This window comes from Dromaius novaehollandiae, chromosome 3 (assembly GCF_036370855.1).
Source record: "Dromaius novaehollandiae isolate bDroNov1 chromosome 3, bDroNov1.hap1, whole genome shotgun sequence".
In the NCBI taxonomy this organism is placed as follows: domain Eukaryota; kingdom Metazoa; phylum Chordata; class Aves; order Casuariiformes; family Dromaiidae; genus Dromaius; species Dromaius novaehollandiae.
This window is the reverse complement of record NC_088100.1, coordinates 55,294,678-55,314,788: the sequence shown is the minus strand read 5'-3', so window position 1 is coordinate 55,314,788 and position 20,111 is coordinate 55,294,678. Positions and strand designations below refer to the sequence as shown.

The following is a 20,111-nucleotide window of genomic DNA, read 5'->3' as shown; positions in this document are numbered from 1 at the left end:
GATACAAACTGAATAAACAAGACCTTAACCAGTTGTCTTTGAACAGTGGCCTTTCACACTTTTTCAGTTCAAATGTCTTTCCAGTTGTGATAAGCATGAGTATTCACAGAATAGCCACTTGTGATTTGATTTTTTTTTTAAACTTGGAGGCAGAACAATGGCTCCAAAGCCCCACATTATGGGTTGCGTTCCTCTTTGATCACTTCTCATCTAACTGTTCCAACTTGACCAGTGCTCAAAGATCATACTGGATGTGCCATACATAAGACAAAATAGGACTGTTTAATTATTAACAATAATATCTGATGCTCAACTACCAAAGCTTCAAAAATAGATCAACCCAGTGGTATACTCCTATAGTCCTGTAAAATGTATATTCCTGTATCTTTGAGTAGTAGGAATAAATTACTGACAAAAAATATGGTATGTAGCATGCATTAAGTACACACAGCCATTAATGTTGCTGATAATCAAAATTATCTAATCTGTTTTATCATAATGTTTGACTCAGTGATCTGGCATGCCAAAGAGTGCCAACATATTACCTAACATATCCAGTAAAAGTAACTACAATTCCATGAACATAGTTTGCATAAACAGATGTGTATGTATCAAGGTAATGTTCATAAAACAAACAAAAACCCCACAGACTGAACTGTGCTGAATTGTATCTACCCTTTACTTAAGTGGAAGAGGAAATACTGTCTGCTTGAAAATTTATCCCTTAAAACTTGTTTTCCTCTGTTTTTTCTTGAGAAACAATATTAAAAGTAAATTTAAACTCTTAACTTTCCAAGAAATGCAGAGCAGGCTTTAATATCTTCAAAAAAAAAAAAAAAAAAAAAACCTTTTAGACAGCTTTTCTAGCCATTCTAATAATGCACTGAGGAAATTAAGACTGACTTTCAAATGAACTGATCTTTAACCTGCAAAAAGACTTTTAAGGAGAAGAGTTTTTATTCACCACTCTTCAGATTTCAGAGATCATAATTATATAGTAAATATCCCCTATTTCTCCCTCATTACCTAGGCAAACAGATAAATATAAAGGACAATCTTGCAGTTACTGGTATTCATTTCCATCATTGTTACAGAAACGCATACCACCTGCACAGAGTAATTCCCATTTGCATTTTAAGACACACAAAAAAAGCAAAACACATATAAATAAATACACATTAATTGTCTGCTGTAAACCTTCAGATAATAAAAAGAATCCATGCAAATCTCTCAGAGACGATGCTTGTTACGTTTCCCAGGCATGCACAACTTCCTGTACACGTAGAAATATGGAACCCATCAAATCCCTGTACATTTTGCAATTGTTATTCATAAAAGTCCCCTTTGTCTCTGCACAAAGCCTGGCTAGTCGCTGGTGCACCCCCAAGAGGAGAGAAGACAAAAAAGGATAAAGCTAGTCGAATACTACATACCAAGTTTATTCTGTCCATTTTCAAAAGTAGGGAAAAAAAAATCTCCATCCAGTCTTTTGGGTTAAAATCAAATACAAAGGTGCCTAAGGGGCAGCTTTAACTAGTGTTCGGGATAATTTACATGGATTTGTGTTCTACACTATTCCTTAAAAGAGGTGATTAATTACTATGGTAACCACGGCATCACATGACACACGCTTGCTCTGAAATACAGTGAATATAGTGTAGCCTCTTACTGAAACATGCATCTCAAAAGAGTAACAAACTCCTCAAGGGTTTGCATTGTTTGGCCGCAATTAATCCTTTATAATAGACCCTCTTCATTTGGGATGGGAGAGTCTTTCCATACTCTGACTTCCTTTAAAAAAAAAAAAAAAAAAAAAAAAAAAGAAAGGAAAAATGTTGCAACTATGTTTCTTCTATGTTTTTAGAGTGAAGCTGCATGTAGTGGAAGGAGGAGGAAACAGGAAACTTTGGATGCGCAGAAAAGAAAATTGGGGGTATCATATTTTGGGGTTTAGGTAGGGAATAACCCTAAGAATCTATTTATAACTAATAATCTTAAGAATCTATTTATGACTCTCCTTCGCTGCTATTGTATTTCACTCTACTCACTTTATGGGTCTTTCATACAAAACGGATGTCTCATCTCTTTCAGGACATCACTACGTTCATAAAAACAGCCAGCGTGCTTACCCTATATCCACATGTGCAAATTAGCTCTTTGTAAGCCACAGGGAAATCTCTGCCTATCTGAAGACAGACCAGAACCGTGATAAGTAGGAACCCTTACATGGCAGAGGAAATAAATTCACCCTGGATTTACTTCTACACCACAGAAGCATATCTGGGCACAGAGACAAAACGAGATGGAGATTTTTGCTGTGTTATTTCTCTCCACTCCCAACAACTGGGATTCAAAAACTGGCAGAATTTGCTGTGGAAGCTTCTTCCCCAACTTCCTGTACATTGATTTCAATATCAAACCACGAATTCATGTATAATATCCTGTAGCACTGTATTTTTTTTTTTTAATCAACAGGGCCTGTACTCTTGCTAGAGAGAGCTTCCCAGTTTGAACATGTAACTCAACGTGCCCATGTGGCACAAAATTTTCTTCCTATCAGTTAAGTACTGACTTGGATAGTATTTATTTATAAGCTGCTAAAGCTTTATCTCAGAGGAGGTGTGTGGCAGTATCAATGGTTTGAACTTCCCCAAAACAAGACCTGCCCCAGTGAACAGTGAGTTTGCGTTAGACAATAATCCTGACAGAGAGCAACAAAGAACTAAAGAAATTCCTGTATCAGGGCTTCAAGCCAAAAAGAAAAAAAGGAGGAAATCATCCCAGCTGTTTGGCTACTACCCAGCCAAACTTGCTTTCAATACTGTTACAAAAAGATACATATAGATAGATAGATAGATAGATGCAAACATCCAGATCTGTAAGAAAGGACACATTTAGTTCTTCACTGTGCCCATTCGTCAACATCACGATCAGAAACACAACCCTCTTCTGCCTGAGTCAAGAAAGTCAAACCTTCTAAAAATATCTCAGAGATCAAAAAAAATGCTCATCTATCATCATTCATAAAAAATAACTTGGCAAGAAGCTCAAGAACAACCTTAAATTTGCTAAAAACTGACTAGACTGCAATGCCCCAATTCTTAAGAAAAAGGCACAAGCAAAGAGGCCTCAGGCCTTGAACTGTGATTTCTGTTATCGCTTCAGTTTTCAATAGGATCAAAATGAAGAATCGAATAATAGAAGGAGTTCTCTATCTGGATTTGCTAATCCCTTATTTCTCTTCAAGAACAGTATACAACCATATTGTTTTATGTCTATTATCTTCTCTAACACCTGCTTTTCTCCTTAACTCTATCTGTCTGTGCTTTTGGTGCTCTAAATACAACAGCTTTTATCTGCTGCTGTTGTGCAGCGATATACAGGAACTGTTCAGCATCTTTCCAGAACAATATCGATAGGTGAAATGAATGCTTGGAGGATGTAGGACTGATTCAGGAAGCAGGAGTAACAAAGCAACACATGCACAAAACTGCCTATGGTGGTACAATCCAAACACTCAGAAGGAGCTCTGGTGTGACCACTTGAGGCGGTGATCAAATTGGTGGATGTTTTGTCCTTCAGAAATTCTTTCTGCAACTTAAGCCATGAGATTGCTGATCAGATCACTCCTTCAAATGAGCAGCTTTTTGGGAAGAAATATAGCATGCTTGTACAAGTTTCTGCACAAGTGTCCATCCTCACTGAAATCAGTCTCGTCTAAAAATAGGTGTAATAGGGAGATAGCTGCCCAGGTATCTCCACGTAGTGCTGCATCACACCTCCAACACCACCTCTAATGGTGGGCACACAGTAAGAGCTCACAGGCCTGATGGGACATCTTTTCCCTCCCATATCTATCCAGGTTCATGCCACTAGACATGAGGCCGCGTTCCTTTTCCTCTCTTTGGGTACAAACACATGACTCCTCCCTCCATTTCTGTGAGAACAGGGCTACAGCTGACTGTTTACTAAGCATTGAAACCTAGCAGGCCTCATCTGGGATCATCACCGCTCTTCAGCAACTGGGTTTTGTATAAGGGAGAAGGCAGGACAGCATGAGCAACATGAAGCTAAGGACCCTAGCAACAAGCAGGCGATGACATTACAATACAGATGAGCCAAACTAACAGCTTGTGACCACAGAAAGTTGTGATCAGGAAAGTTAGATCCCTTCCCTTCCTTCTTTCCAGTTTCTCTCTCCTCGTCTCCTTTTCCTCTGCCCCCTGCCCCTCCCTCTTTTCTGCTTCTCGTCGCCTCCTTCCTTCCTTTCACCAGTCTGAGAATGTTTAATCAAGACCCAGCCGCAATAACAAAACAAAAAAAAAAAATCCCTTTTTTTGTCCAGGTTAATTCTCTGCCAGTTTAGGGGGCTGAATCGGTTCACTGTGAGATCTGACAGGAACCAGAACTGGCTCAGCAAATGCAGGAGCAGCATCTGGCCAGGCACAGAGAAGAAGCACAAGTGAGACCTCTGCTTTGGACAGCAGTTCATGGAGCTGACTTCAGAGCAAACTCATTCCTAAGCTTTAGCTCAGCTTATCTTACCCTGTCCTGTAAAATGGCTGAGATGGTGACTCTTCACATCTAGTAACTCAGTATCCTCTCCTAACGACTTGTAATTATTTGTTTGAAAGTGGCTGATTAGGAAACCAACTGGTTTCTCCCTCAATTTTTTTTTTTTTTTAAATACAAAGTCTCTTATTAAAACAAATCAGTGTGTGCATGTACATGCATATTATTCACACAATACCATATATTCACATCATAAGCATCCCAAACGCTTGTATGAAGATGCAGTTTCACAAACAGCAAGACACACACAGCATGGTAAGCTTCTACTGGGAACAGCTCCATACCAAATGGTATCTTTTACACTACTATACACTTTCCTCCAATGAAGTCAGCGTAATATGTCCGAGGAAGCAGAAAAGAAAGGCAGCTCACTACCCCCGTCACATCTTCAAACCCCTGTGATAGCAGTACCAGCTGTGTTTGGCTGACGGTTTGTGGCACCACAGTCCATCTCAGGAGAGCTTCAGCAGCCCCAGCCCCTCTGCCCTCTTTCTCTCTAGATACTTGTTCCCAGGCCTGCACCACCCTTTTCATTGTGCTAATCCACATTTTTGTGCAGCCACATAATAAACTGCAGTGGAGAGAGGATCCATCTGGAAAAACAAAAAACTGAAAAAACTTTTTTCCACTTTTTCCCCCATCTGGATCAAGTCACCAATCTTGTTCTCCACACAGCCAGGCAAACAGCTCTACCAGCACTATTGGCAGGGGTGAAGGGGAGACAAGGGATGGGGAAGGAGTACATATAAGCATTTGGGAGGGGAGCAAGTATCCCTTAGGCTAGCACCACTGCCACTACACCACGTTGGAGCCACAGCCTCAGCTCCCACCACTTTCAGTGCTAGACTGTTGCAGGTGCTCTCAGAAAACCTACCGTGTATTCTGACAGTAGATAGATCAGGAAAGTTGGATGCCTTTAAAAAGATACCACCCCTTTGTCTGCCAAAGCCTACGTATAATACACATGTTAGTCATTCTGGTTTTTGGCAAACATTTGCTCATAAAGTTTCAGAGCAACACTACAGTACCTGCAGACCAGATGCTTATGGGTACTTCTTAGCACTTACAATGTATTTTATAGCACTGTATAGCATTTTACAAGCATTAACTAATCAACAACTCTTCCAGGTAGTTAAGCTTAATTATCCTCATTTTACAGATGCTGAACCAGACCCAGAGAGGTTAACAGATTTGCCCAAGGCCAAAAAAACAATCAGTGACTGTAAATCAGGAGCTGTGGTCTTTTCTTGAATCTACCAAATCACAGTATTTCCCCCCAACCCTCTGTTGCAATACAAGCATCTTAAAAACAAAAAAGTCAAAAGCCCACCTCTCCCTTCCCCCTTATTGTAAAGGCTTGCTGAGCTGCTTTTTGTCTACCAGGTCTCCCATAAACTATCAGCCAAGTATGGTCAAACTGACCCAAATCATTACATGCTGGCTTTGCTCCCAAATCCCACAACTTAATCAGGCAGGTAGTATTTGCAGAGCATATCCCAATCTGTCTGACTCTGATGCCTGCTTCTGTATCATACTTTTATGTAAGCCCCCCCCCCCCCCCGATCCCCACTCAGTTTCCTTTATCACCTAATTGGTCTTTTTGTGTATGCAGTTATGTTTATTTAACACGCTTGAGCTTTTAATACCTTAGCAACAATAGCGGGGCATGAGCAGCAGCTACACTAGGAACAGTAAGTACAGATCAGAAGGTAGTTAGATTAGCAGTATACTGTGCTGAGTGGATACTGCAACTTCTAGAAAACAATGAAGAACAGCTGGCTGAGAAGACTGAGTTTGAGGCAGCTTCATCTTACTGACCACTGCACATTATTTCTGGGCACCCACAGCTCCTGGAGGTTTCTCCACAGAAACATTTGGTGAGCTTCTTTAGATTGGATTTAAAGGCTGAGCTGAGGTCAACTATCTCCATAATTCTCTTCCCTAGGGTCACAGAACATTTCTAGTTCATCCAAATGAAGGAACAGTAACACATCCAGGGATCACTGTTACTGCAATCATAATAGTAATGGTAGTATCAGAACTGCCTTAAGATTACTCTCTCCTTGTAATCAGTTCTGTGTAGCAGAGTCATGAATAGGTGACCATAGAGCTTTCTTCACCATTACTTGTTATGGCCCTGTGCCTCTCTCACCTCACACTGTAGATTTCAGCAAGTAGCATCTGATGCTACTGCTCTGGAAGCAAGCAGGCAAGCAACGCCCTTTCCCTTCTTGCCTTACACCGGTTATCCATTTCAGCCAGCCTTTGCATAGGTACATGCAACTGCTTCTCAAACAAACACCACTGCTTCTGAAAGATAAATGCATACATGGCTGCTTCTCAAAGACAAACATGCAAATGTAGTATATTTGGCAAGCAACTTTTTTAGTTCCATCTTAAAAGGTCTTGCGCACTCACATGTAGACAGAGCCTTTCTTCCAAGTGAATTATTGGAGAAGTATTTGGTGTCTTCATTGAAGCAACCTCTGTAGAATAGGAGCAACTTTGAATCCTAGAGACTGTAGATGGTTCATGTGGAGACAATGTAACTCTTCCACTTCTGGCAGCCCTCCAACTACAATCTCACACTGCATCTCAGCTTAACTAGCCTGTCTTTCTACTTGAGTGCATTCCACTACAAAAGGGTTATTCTGATAAAACATCACTTTTCTGTCCAAATGAGACAAACCCTAGAATTTTCCATTTCCATACCAGTAAGCGGTGACCTTATACATCTCCTACAACCATTACACCACCTTGTTCCTGTGCTTCTAGATTAAATTCCCCACATGTCCTGGAGTCTACTGAATCTCTTCACACTGAGGTGATTTTTTTCCATCAAATGGGGCTGGAAAAATGACTCAAACGTGGCCTTCTGCAGCATACTGCCAAAAGAAATGGTAGCGAGATTAGCGCTAAATCAAAGCAAAGCTGCTCTGATGAAAGAGCCTGAAGAGAAGACAGCGTCACAAGGTCTCCAGCGGTATGTACAGGTATTGTCCCATGGGAGGAACTGGACCACATGTCTGCAAATGATGATTTCTAAATTCCTGAATGACCATTTTAATACAAAGCATCCTCCCCAGCCCACCAGACAGCCACCAGTGTGTGTCAGTTATCCAAAATCTGATCTGAAGTTCCCTGTGTACATCAGGTAGACCAAACAGGAAAAGGGGTTTAATCTGCCGGATTTGCCAATTACAGAAGAATTCCCTGAAGACAGAGACTAGAACTGCTTGCAGAAGACACAGCTACCAAACAGTCAACTTGAAAAGACAGAAGAGACTTCTACCTTTAAACACTGCGTGCCATAGTATGATACAACTGCACAGAAAGATTTAAACTACTTTTTGGGTGCCAGCTGTCTCCCACATCAGATGAAGCTTGGAAACTTTTTCTGACTGACAGTACTTAACCCTCATTCTCAGCCTGATGAAAATTGCATCTACAATATTAAAGTTTTTTTTCCTTCAAGTATCAAATCCCAAAAGCATTAAATATTTCCCAGCTCCCTGCTCAACTCGTCCCAGTTTACTTGCTGCTTGCCATCCTTCCTCACCTTCCATCTACCCAGGACAATCCCTACAGACCTCAATCTACTAGCAGCAGGAAGTTTTAAAAAAGGAGAAAGAAAAAGAAAGATCAAAGGCAATTTCATGGATGTAGCAGTAGCGGAGATAGAAAAGGAAAGAAGCAACTGAAAAGAAACATTGGCTTGGTTTCATTACTGCTCTCAGCTTCTAGTAAGAAAAGATTTCAGTAGGTAAATGGCCCAAATCAGCCTACAGAGCCCATTGAAAACACAGAGATATTTAAACTCCATAAAATATCTGGACTTAGAATGACTGCAGCATAATTCTTTTAATTTTATTATTTCTTGTTCCTTAAAGCATCAAAATAGCTAACAACAGCACTTTGTTTCTTTACGCATTGCAAGGCAAAACAGCTCCTTTCCAATTAATTGCTCATGCAGCTAGAGTTTTTCTTCCCCCTCTATACAGTTAAAACCACCACTATCCAAGTATAGCATGTTGGCCATCCTTCTGGTTTTCCCCCACCTATCTCAGAAAGACCCTTCTATTCCTTGGGGATAATCCAGTAAACAAAGGTTTCTAAATCTGAACATTTCCAGGCCACCCAATATTAATACTAATGGATTTTCCACACCAATAAATGGTTTCTGACAATATCATAAAACATTCCTCTCCATTATTGAACTCTCTGATCTGAAACAGGAGACAAAGAAAAGCTCCTTGGCTCAACTGGTGACTCCCATGCACTTTGGGGACCCTACGTATGCAAAGTTGTTCACCTCATATATTGCCAAGCTTCATACCATGGTACCCTCCATGCAACCTAGAAAAAAGCCTTGACAGATGATCAGCCAGTACCAAATGGATTAAGTACTGACTAATAATCTTCATATACCTGGTAATGGTGACATACTTTTCTACGCTAGGGAAACTTCTGCCACAGTTCCCGGGTGAGCTCCGATAAACAGCTTTCAAGGACAGACACAGAGGTTGTACATCCATTCCCATTCTACAACGCTACTCTACTACTGCTCCCTCCAGGCACAGCCAGATTTAAGCCCAGAAATCCTCTGCATGCAGATGCTTCAGCTCCTCCATTAGCCATAATGCCACAGTATCAAAGCCTTATGGCAATGCAGAGTGATGTGCATAAATTTCTAGTAGCACAGGCACGATACCTTGTTTATCCTGATCATAACATGGGGCAGTAATGACAGCAGTTTAAAAATCACACTCTAAAAATTAATGGATGTCAAAAGAGATTCAAGAAAGTTAGACATTTTGACTACATTCATGCAGCAGTCATTCAGATGGAAAATTTTTGTGTTTTCCAGCAGTTATCTCATAATGCATCATCAAAGGGCAAAATAAAGCAAAGAGCCGCATAGAAGAATATGGCATCCTGGGATGGTCACAGAGGCATCTGGGTAGACAACTCAAAGATCCAAATCTAGGTGAACAACAGAAAAGCATAATATAGGGTACAGCTTATGTCTTACCCCTCTTGGAGCATTAGGCCACTATCTGTCAGTGACTAACTTCAGGCTTCCCCTGTCTGTCAGTCACAATCTTGAACCTGTTCCTGGAGTCAGACATCTACCTCCTTTCTTTAAAAAAAGGGCAGAGAGAAGCTCCCCCACTTTTACATTGCAGCCACAACATTCAGATTCAAATTCCTCCTTCGTCTGAAAGGATTTGAGCTACTAGCTGCAAGTCCCATTGGACATTAAGATTAGGATTTTAGTTATTAGGCTGGAGAGATACAGGAGTGGAGCTGTGGAGTTCTCTGTTGAAATTCTTCCTCTTTAATGAAATGTATAAAGAGGCACCAGTGTAGGAAACAGAAGCCAGGTATCCCCCTTCCATGCTGTTGGCAGCTTCCCTCCACACCCCTTTCCTCAAACAGAGGGGGAAAACACTTAGTCCCCTCTTAACTGATTTTCTATTTCTAGCAAATGGAAAACAAAGCAAAACAAAAAAGTCAAGTCACATCAAAATATCTGCCAGATGGGACAAAGTAATGAGAATGAATGTGGCACAGGAGACAGCATCATTTTAAAATCAATGTAGCTTAAGAAAATATGGTCAAGCAGGCTTCTGGACAAACATGCAACATTTTCTTTGACAAATGAACACCTGAGAGGGCTAAGCAAACTAATGGCCATTACTATAAATGTTTCAAATTTTGTTTTCATTTCATCATCAGCTAATACTGGCTTACAAGTTGCAATTAACTTCAGGGCTTGGGCACTAATAAATATGATCTTGCTACTGGACATAAATTACCTCATTTATCTGTTTTAGAGCTGCAGCAACCTGTTTCAAGCATAGTGTGCTTTCATAAACACCTTGATGCCTGAAATGCCTGGGGAGATGTGCTGGGCAAAAAAAAAACATGTTCTAGTTCCACCAAACTTAAATTTCAGAACTTTTCCCATTTTGCACTAGGACAGAGCGAAGACCTTTTGAAGTTCTTCATCCTGAGCAAACCTCACAGTCCACATGTCCACAGCAGCCCTAAGGGATGTGGCAAAGCAGAGAGTTAAATCTGATCTCCTACATAAGTACTCCCATCACCAGATTACTGTGAGGTCTTGCCTGCTCTCCATACAAAAAAATCTAGATGCAAGAAACTTTCCTGAATATGCAGTCTTGAGGAAAAACCTCATCCTTCTTGCAAGGGATTTATTTCGAGCCATCTACATTTTCTGATGGAAAAAATGTTGTGCCAAAAGAGAAGATTCCCCATCCAGCTCTAAGTAATGACACGTTTTCACACGCTTCCTCAGATCAAAACTATCTGAAAGTGCAATGTAGCCCCCCAGGTCACCACTGGAAAAGGGAGAGTAAGAAAGCAACTGACTACCAAATCACCAGGAAACTGAAATTAAGGGCCAAAATGACTGTGTCTGCCACAGTGAAAGGCTAGCTTAATAAGCATCACTGTATTTTTTTACAGTGGCCTCTAGATTCATCCAGCACAGAGAATTATTTGGCTGATATGGCGTACTTGGGCACATCCCCAAAAAGCAAATACTCTCCCCTTAGAAAAACAGCAGAAAGCTACAGCACAGGTACTCTCACAGCATACGGTCAGGCTGTGGGGAAAAGTTTTCCCCATCTCTTGCTCTTCAGTTCAAACAGTACTGAGAAGAAAGTGATGCATGCAAGTCAAGCCCATTACTTCAATCACCCGGGGTCTGCGAGAAAAAACAGTAAAGAAGAGAGCCTACGTACTGAAGAAATGTTTTTTTAAAAAATCATGAGAGAAATGAAGTTAGAAAAAGCAGAAAGACAAGCTTCAAAAACAACTGTTTTCAGCGAAAATCCCAGAGAGACAGATGACAGAATGAAGCAGACCCAGGTAGATTAAGCGGTTCACAACACGAATTTCATAAACACCAATAGTTACATACTTTATAGTCAAAGCAATTCATGAGTCCCCATACAGCTGTTCTTGTAACAAGTGATTTCAGCTGATTTGAGCTCAGTTCACAAGTAAAACAATCTTGGAGCATGGAGCTTCTGCTGTTGGGGTTTGTGCTTTAAAAAAAAAAAAAAAAAAAAAAAAAAAAAGCTTCTTCATCAGGTTCCTTTTCCTAAGCTTTTTTGGTAATTATGCCTAATCAGTATTCAAGTGCTGGTCTGTAAGGCTATCTGCTGACTTAAAGGAAGGGAACACCTCACTAATAGCCCCAGTGTTTCCCTTTGCCTGCAGAAACAAGAGCGATAAGGACAGAGACTCCAGCCATCTCCAAAGACACAGAGCCACAAAGAACTCTTCTGATCACTGCTGGCATCTGGCCTTCCCCTCATTAGCACATTAAAGCTGCTCTGTCCATCCCATAAGAACCACTCTGTCCATTCCTCCAACTTTCTCTATGGAGCCATTTACAGTGCTGCTCTTTTGAAACCCCCCTAGTTCAAGAGGCAGTAACCCCTTCCCAAAGCCCAGTACAGCCAGTGTCACAAATTCCCACTTACAAACAGGCACCCAGTAAGTACAGGCCTTCTGAATGCCGTAGGTAGACAGAAGAAAGTCACATAATTTGCCTTGCCAAATTGCCCCTCCTAGGAAAAGTCTTTTCCCAATCAGTATGTGAGCTTTTCATTTTAGAGTGCAGTGCGCTTACCACATTAAATCACCACACTTTAGGCAATTCCTATTTCAGAACAGGACTGACAAAGTTTGCACCTTGTAAGGTGCAAATTCACAAGAAGAAAAGAAAGCCAAGGGTAACAGAGTTTTAGGACATTAGCTCTAAAATCTGTCATGAAACCATGCTCAGACTTTGAAACTATACTCAGACATTCAGTACTTGTTACAGCACCAGCACAAAAGCTTTATGTTCTTTTTATCTTCACTCCTAAATCAAAGCATTTTAAAAGCGTACAGTGGCATGCCAATAAGCATGCACTCACTGAAATAACTTGTTTGGAAGGGAAAAGAGAAGACATCTTTTTCTCTTATTCCACAGATATTTCCCTTATGTACACAAATTATTGGGAACTTTAGCTAATTCACAATTGCTTTCACAATGGTGATTACAGATAAACTAATGAAAAAGAGAAACAGTAGACAACTTTTCATCAGTTGAATTTTACACTGTTTCACACCTTCAGAAAAAAAAAAAAACTTCACCCCTTCCAATTCATAACATCTGGATAATGGAAATCAACAGCAAAAAGCAACGGCATAACCATACCATAGCCAATTTATGTTTTCTAAATGAGAAATCTCAGACACCTGGAAGAAAAACTCCTTTTTCAATTGCAAATATTTTCTTAACAGATTACTCACCCACATGTACAGACATGTTCAAAATCTGTAGGGGTTCTTCTATATGGGCAGATATGACCTTTTTTTCCACAGAAAGTATGACGATAATGACAGCTACAAGAAAGCCAACCTAGTTGCTTTATCTATGCTCAAAATGCTCATTTTCTTTTACTTACTTGGAAATGGTATAAATATTTTTACCTAAATGGAGAACTACAGCTAACTGAAATGGGACTCTGATTCATTCTTCTACAGTTACTGTTATTCTGGGTGGACTTTAGTAACTTTTTGTAATTTTTAAAGAATAAAAACCCCAAAGGAAGTCAATCCTTCATTTTGAAGAAGAAAGCGGAGCAACTGAAGGTTATGAACACTCATTCTTTTGGGGATTCTAGAAGTGATATATTTGATCACTGCATTGCTTTTCATTAAAAAAGAAATGCCATAAATTATTTGGTTTGTTTGCATCTCTGATCAGTCGACTGAAAGATGCTAGTGCTTTGGGGCAACGAAATACGTTGCCTCAATTTCATTATTATTCATTTTCAAGTTTTTTAGTACATAAAGTCCATCTTATCTGATTCACTATGTGGATATGCATTATTAGAAAAAAATATTTCATTGGGTTATAGATTTTGATACTTGCAGTATAATTTAAACAGCTGTCATCTCTGAAGAGCTAGTAGCCTTGACACACAGCTAAAGTTCATAGTTAGTTGCCTAGTGGGCCAAATTCTTCCTTAACTCCATTAGAGGGGAGTTCCATCGCTCCATTAATGGATGAATTAGGCCTGTAACATATTAAAAAAGCAGAAGTTTTACTCAGAATATCCCCAAACAGCCGAGCTTTCTGACAATAAGAATCAAATGAAACCCACATTGCTTTTATGCATTTCATTTTGTTCACTTTGGCAACAAAATTAATCACTGTGTTGCCTAATGAATTATTCTTTTTAATAACATTAGTTTTTCTTCCTTTTTCTTAGAAAGGTAGTGATAATTAGACCATCCACTGGTTTTACGCACGAGGCTGAAAATTTATCCGAGAAGCTGAATAAGCAGGCAAAGTGGTAGAAATAGACTCACGCTGCTCCAGAGAAAGCTTTCACAATTCATGGGAGCACAGCACATAATTGTGAAGCTGCTTAAAAAATGGCATGGGAGCCAGTGCCTGAAATTACTCTTATTCCATTTTCTGATATCAAGTTGACCATGTTTCTACTATTCTGACATGTCTTCTTAGGTAACTTTTGGAAAACGCAGAGTACCATTTACAGATAGAGATCAAGAAAAAGCACAAGAAGAGATCCTTCAAACAACAACATAAGCCATGGCTAGATACTGTGATGAATATTCTTAATGAAAGTACTACAGTTAGGCAAGGCTAAGCCCAGAAAATGTATGTGCTATCTGGCTTTCTAGAAGAGTCCTCATCAGGCAAAACACTACAATAATAAGGGCTTAGTCACTTTGGAGACCTGAGTCCACTGACTTGGCTATAGAATTTTTTGTTTCCCAGAATAATCTGATTTACTTAGGTAAAAAAAGAACTTTGCCAGAGGATCTAAAAATATTCACTCCTTTTTCTTGCAAAAACTCCATTTTCATTCTTGACTCACTTAGCAACCTGTTCCCTCTACGTTTCAGCAATATTTATTCTCTTTCCAGTTCCTCTAGGGAAGTACAGACAGGTGGAATAAGTTCGGATCAACCAACAGGTATCTCCGAAATGGTAAGTGCCAGAGCAGAGTCATGGAGAATCATGGAGCTCTAAACAGCTCCCCCCACCCCTCATTTTTTCTTGCTTCCTGTTACAGGTGGGAGACAAGATGGAGCAAGTGAGTCACTGTTTATTAAGTGGTCTTCTACAAGCAGACAGAGTTGGTGGAATCCAGTCCTGGCTTCCCAGAAGCGGTGCGGAAGCAAGCAATCAAGCAGTTAAAATTATTCTTTCCTCTCTCCTGCAACATACCAGAGCAGGGTCAGCCAAGAACCCCAGCTGAGCAAATGTCACAAGAAAGGTATAAGACAGGGACCACAGCTAGGATTCATAGACCATAGGTATGAGTCACAGGTCCAGAAATGTATTTTCAGTACGTATTCACCACAACATTTCCCCATAATGCAACTGCCCTTCAAAGTCATCCTCTATCCTTCAAGGATAACAGGAAGCTTGTTCAGAGTACGGCAGGACCTTTGCATCATTAATGTCAGCTCAGAATTCATATCCAAACTGTTGCAGTAAATCCCACAATTTCACTGCACATCTCTACTCCTCCTCAACTCCAACCCTTCAATTTTCCATTTTACCTTGGTTTTCTGTTATGGCCAACTTTTCACAGAGTGCAGTGTTTGCTATGACCACTGAAATAGATTTTTAAAGCCATCCAGCTCTGCTTTCAATACATTACTTCTCTCTGAAACACCCTGGGGGGTTTCTCGCACTGTTTCAGTATTACCTTGGAACCTATTGAGCGAGTATGGTGGAAAGGTTGGAAGGTGAAGTAAAAATAAGTTTCCATAGCTTGTAAAGCAATTTTAAGAGAAGCCTTGGAAAGCAATTCAGGAATCACCGGGCACCGGGGTGACTGAACTACTACTACACTTAAAGTGAGAGAGAAATATTGCAGTTTCTGCCAGTGTCTGTCCCCGTTCTCCTGCTGTCTGTCTCCTCTGACCATACCAGTTCCAGATTCCAAACAGGTTTCTGGCAACCCCAGCTCTTGTCGGCCTGCTGTTTTGTCTGTCTATCCTAAGAACCCCTACTTTCTCCAACAGAAAACAGAAGCACACATTAGCTCAACTGAATGAGTCGATCAGTAACTTTTCACAAATCGAGGTCTCAAGTAAATGGTACAATGCGAAGTACAGACAGCATAGACAAAGTGCTACTTTTCCAGTAGAAAAGACTAACTGAAGGAAAGACACCAATACACGTAAAAAAGTAGGAAACAGTATTTCATGTATATTTCTTCCTTTCCCTCATGTATTTGCATGGTGTTTTTGCCATACTTGATGGAAACATAAACTCTCTGCCAGGATTAATTTCATTGTATCAACAGAAACATTTGTATGAAAGCCATGACATCACACAGATCTAAGTCCTTAGCACTTATGTAAAGCAGAAGGTAGTCTAACTTGGGCAAAATTTCCCTTGATACAAACTTTGGGATGGGCTATGGATTCGCTTAAATATAGGCTATCTTGAACCTCCACAATAACGTCTTATCCCCCTTAGGAGAGTTTTGCTTCACATATCTCTTAAATTTGGCAAAATTTGTCACTGTTCCACATTTGAGGAGGCAGAAAGAACATGCTCATGCAGAAGGGACCAAGCACTCCTCTGAGTTCCTGTGGGCATTCCTCTGGTAGATCGGAGATTTAGTTTCCAGATTCAAGTTTCAGGATCAGTCAGAACATGGATTTAAGTCACCCACCAGAGCCTATTTCTATCCTCTTCCTCTCTTCAAAAAAAAAAAAAAAAAAAAAAAAATCTAGATGTTGTCACTTCAAGCATGTATATTTAAAAATAAATATTAACTTGGCTCTTGATATATGGCTGAGAGTCATATATATGCATAAGCATGAAAACTACTTGAATGAGACTAACGAATGCAACGCTTCCTAGCCATCGAGAGCGTGGTCAATTTGATGGTTTGCCACAGATTGCTGCTACTGCCCTTGAACAGAGGTACTCATTGCTTCCGTATCTGACTACTGACCTCATCTTCATACATCTCTTGCTGCCCCTCAGAAACTTCTTTTCTCTAATGTCTTATTTCAAGACTGACAGAACTCAGGATGACCAAGGAGAAGGGGGGCAGGATTTCACAAGCACATAGGACATTTCCCATGACACAGAGAGTTGGGCTGAGGCATCATGTGAATTTTACTACACTGAGAGTTTCAGGTACACATACACGAGAAAACAATTTAGTCTGTCTGAGCTGAGACAGTCCTTATTTCTTTCAACTATTCTTCAACACTTCATGTGCTCAAATAACTAAGCATAAATATTTCCTCCCTGACTGATGCTTTTGAGATCCTCCTAGAATGGTAACAGTTAATTAACTGTATATAATAGCAATGATCTGTGAACAATCAGACAAATGCCTTCAGGAACTGATGGTAACAATGATAATTTCCTAATGTTTAAAAGCTCGAAAGAATCAAGGAGCTCCATCTTCAAAACCAGTATACCCAGATAAAAGAGCTGATATTTTTTCTTAGCAATTCATCCATATTACACTTCTTACAAAAAAAGAGGGGACAAAGATGTTGACATGGGCATGCACGATCCCATTGGTGCTTATAATGCTGCAACTTCTCTGTTTAGGTCTATTTAGCAAGTCACACTCATGATGCAAAAGTGATGGCTTCAGCCTGCTTTTCAAATAGGAGTTTTGAGGCTCCTTCTGAGAAGCACAACCGGTTAGGCTCCGGATAGACATTATCTTGTAGTCCAAAAATAAAAGAAAAAGCTCAGACGCAGCGCAGAGGAAAAAGTAATTTGCACAGAGAAGAGCATAAAGACGGTTCCAGGGTTTTGCTGTGTGCTTGGTGAAATCACCTATCCCGAGTACCCTGCAGTTTTGGTATCTCCGCATTCACAACGCTGAGCCGCACGCACAACCAAACCGAGCAGCCAGCGCCTCGCCAGCGCCCAGCCGAGCCGCCAGCGCCGCCTTCTCCCTGACAACCGCGCGAAACCTTCCCCCGGGCTCGCCCGCCGCCTGGGGCACCGGCTCTGTGCGCCGAGCCGCGGCCCCGCGGGCACCGGGCCGCCGCTACCAGCGGCCCGGCCCCGCTCCCCGGCCAGGTCTCCGCCACCGCCGGGAGCCGCCGGGTTGGGAGGTCTCTGCGCTCTCCCGCGGGCGGCCCGCAGCGAGCCAGGCAGGACGCGGGAGCCTCCCGGTGCGAGTTTCCTGGGCGAGGCAGCGGGCAGGTGGGCGCGGAGCCCCGGCGGCGAAGGGCCGCACGGGCCCCGCCGCGCCGCGCCCCTCGCAGCCGCCCCGGGGGCAGCTCGGCGGCTCCCGCCGCCGCCCCCTCACCGCCAGCGGCGGGGCTGAATCCCTCGAGCCGCCCCCTCCTTCCCGGCCCGGGCCCGCGGGGCTCCAGCCGCGCCTCCCCTCGCCTCGGCCGTAACATGGAGGCGCGTGTGTGGCGGCTGCCCGCCGCCTCGCGCAGCCCGCCGCTCCCCCAGCGGGACAGGCTGGCAGGAGGGAGGGCGCAGGCGGCGCCGCGACCCCGGCGGCCTCGCCCTCCCCGGCGCCCCGGGGCGGCCGCCCCCCGCCCCCCGCGAGGTAACCGTCGCCCCCGGCCGCCACAGCCGCCGCGCCCCCCTGCCGACACCTGCTGGCTGCGCGGCAGGAGCGACGCCGCCGGCGGGGCAGCCGGCCCCGCTCCTCACCTGTTCAGCACTTTCCTGATCCGCTGGCGCACGCTGAAGGAGGACGCGGAGATGCCGCTCCGGCCGCTGCCGCTGCCGCCCTCCGCCGGCAGGTTCTCGATGGTGGCCACGACATGGTTGGGCTGCGGCGGGTGGTGCGGCAGCGGCGGCTGCGGCGGCGCGGGCGGGTGGTGGTGCTGGTGCGGGTGGTGGCGGTGGCGCTCGGGGGAGAGCATCGCGGCGCGGCGGGGCTTCAGCGGCGAGCAGGGCGCATCCCGGCCGGCCGGGCGAGAAGGCGGCGGCAGGCGCTGCTGCCGCCGGCGCTGGCTGCCTCGTCTTCCGGGCAGCGCCAGCCCCGCGCCCACTCCTCCCTCACTGGGCTGCCATGCGGCGAGGGGCGGGCTGCCGCCGCCAGCAGCAAGTGCCGCTCTCAGTCTACAAAGTGCCACCAGTTTGCCGACCCTCCTCCTCCGCCCCCGCCTTCCTCTCAGCCCGCGCCTCGCTCCGCAGCGCCGCGGCGGCGGCCGCGCTTGGCTCCGTCGCCTTCGCGCCGCGGAGCTCAGGTGCCGCCGCGGTCCCGGCGCGCCCGCCCGCCGTCACCGCCGTGCGCGGCGCCGCCCGCCCCCGCCCTGCCCCGGCCCCGCGCGGCCCAGGCGGCGGCCGCCCGCCAGGGAGAGGCGCCAGCGCGGCCCGACCCCGCCGCCGCCGCCGCCGCCGCCGCCGCCTGCGGGGGCCTCGCCCGAGGGCGCCCTGCCGCTTGCGATCCGCCCCCGAGGCGCGGGGGCACGGGCTCCCTCCCCGGAGCAGTCGCTGGATCCGTCGGGGTCGGCGAGACTCCGGAGGGGCAGGAAAAGCGCCACAGAGAAACGTTTACCCCCAGACTACATCTAACTGAATATCCGTTGGGTTTCTTCTGGTGTTCCTAAGGGTTTTATTTTTTATTTATTTTTGTTAACCCTTAAATGTTTTTTTTCGCTTACAGCTGAGCTATATGTCATCTCCCTCATTTGCCAGTATGATGTGAATGCGTCCAGGCATTACTCTACCTTTATCCTTCGAGACATGGCGTGGCATGCGTTGCCTTCAGGGAATTGGAAAAAAAAGCGTTAATAAAAAATGCTGCTGAAAAACATTCTTGCTCTCGTGCTTGCTAGGTAGGCACACAACTGACCACGAGGAGGGATTACGCTCTCTATGCTTAAAGTTCAGGTCTACATACATTTTTTGTAGAGACAGTGCACTTCATGCCTAGTCCAGCCTTCCTGTGGATTTTAATGGTAATCTCTTTTAAATACAATGAGCCTCTCTGAAGATAAATTTGTTTTTAATATTTCTTACTCTGAATAGTGAAATATTTCATTTTTAAAAATGAGTTAGGCTCGGAGGAGGTTAAAAAGTATGCTTATCTTTTTAAATTGATCATACCACTCCGAAATGTATTACCTGTTAATTTTGCAAAGAGTGACAGTAATGGAAATAAATTTGAAATTTCGTCTTTTCCATTCTATCAGTCTCCCCTATTTATTTCTGTAAAAGTTTTGTTTACTGTTTCTCCTGTTTGTATGAGTCTTACACAAAGCCATGAAGAAGTTAGAAACATTTGTAACAAGCAGGAAAATGGGGTTGTAAACACTGTGGAGTGTCCCCCAGGGAAATCAGCTAGATATAATACTTGAAATTACATTTACTTTTTTTTTTTTTTTTTTTTTTAACAACTAGGTTCAGGTCAGTAAGGTCTCTTTATAGGGACTATTCCTTTTGCCAACATTAATTTTTAATATTGCAGTTTGCTCTGAGCACCTCAGTGGTCTCAAGTGAATAGATCATGAGACTAGAT

The 20,111-nt window shown here is 43.3% G+C and overlaps 1 protein-coding gene and 1 long non-coding RNA gene across 3 annotated transcripts in view; one reads left to right on the top strand and one right to left on the bottom strand.

Annotated features, from left to right (window-relative positions):
• Positions 1-18,842, bottom strand: part of SLC35F1 (solute carrier family 35 member F1) — a 258,606-nt gene extending 239,764 nt beyond the window's left edge. For both annotated transcript variants that reach the window (XM_064508919.1, XM_064508918.1), the window contains exon 1: positions 18,296-18,842. In XM_064508919.1, the coding sequence (XP_064364989.1) occupies positions 18,296-18,510 (215 nt within the window). In that variant the 5' untranslated portion in view covers positions 18,511-18,842. The remainder of the gene's footprint in view (positions 1-18,295) is intronic.
• On the top strand, positions 18,303-19,776 carry LOC135327864 (uncharacterized). The gene is made up of 2 exons (XR_010388344.1): positions 18,303-18,387; positions 19,257-19,776. It is a non-coding gene; the product is annotated as an uncharacterized LOC135327864 (long non-coding RNA).
• The last annotated feature ends 335 nt before the right edge of the window (positions 19,777-20,111 follow it).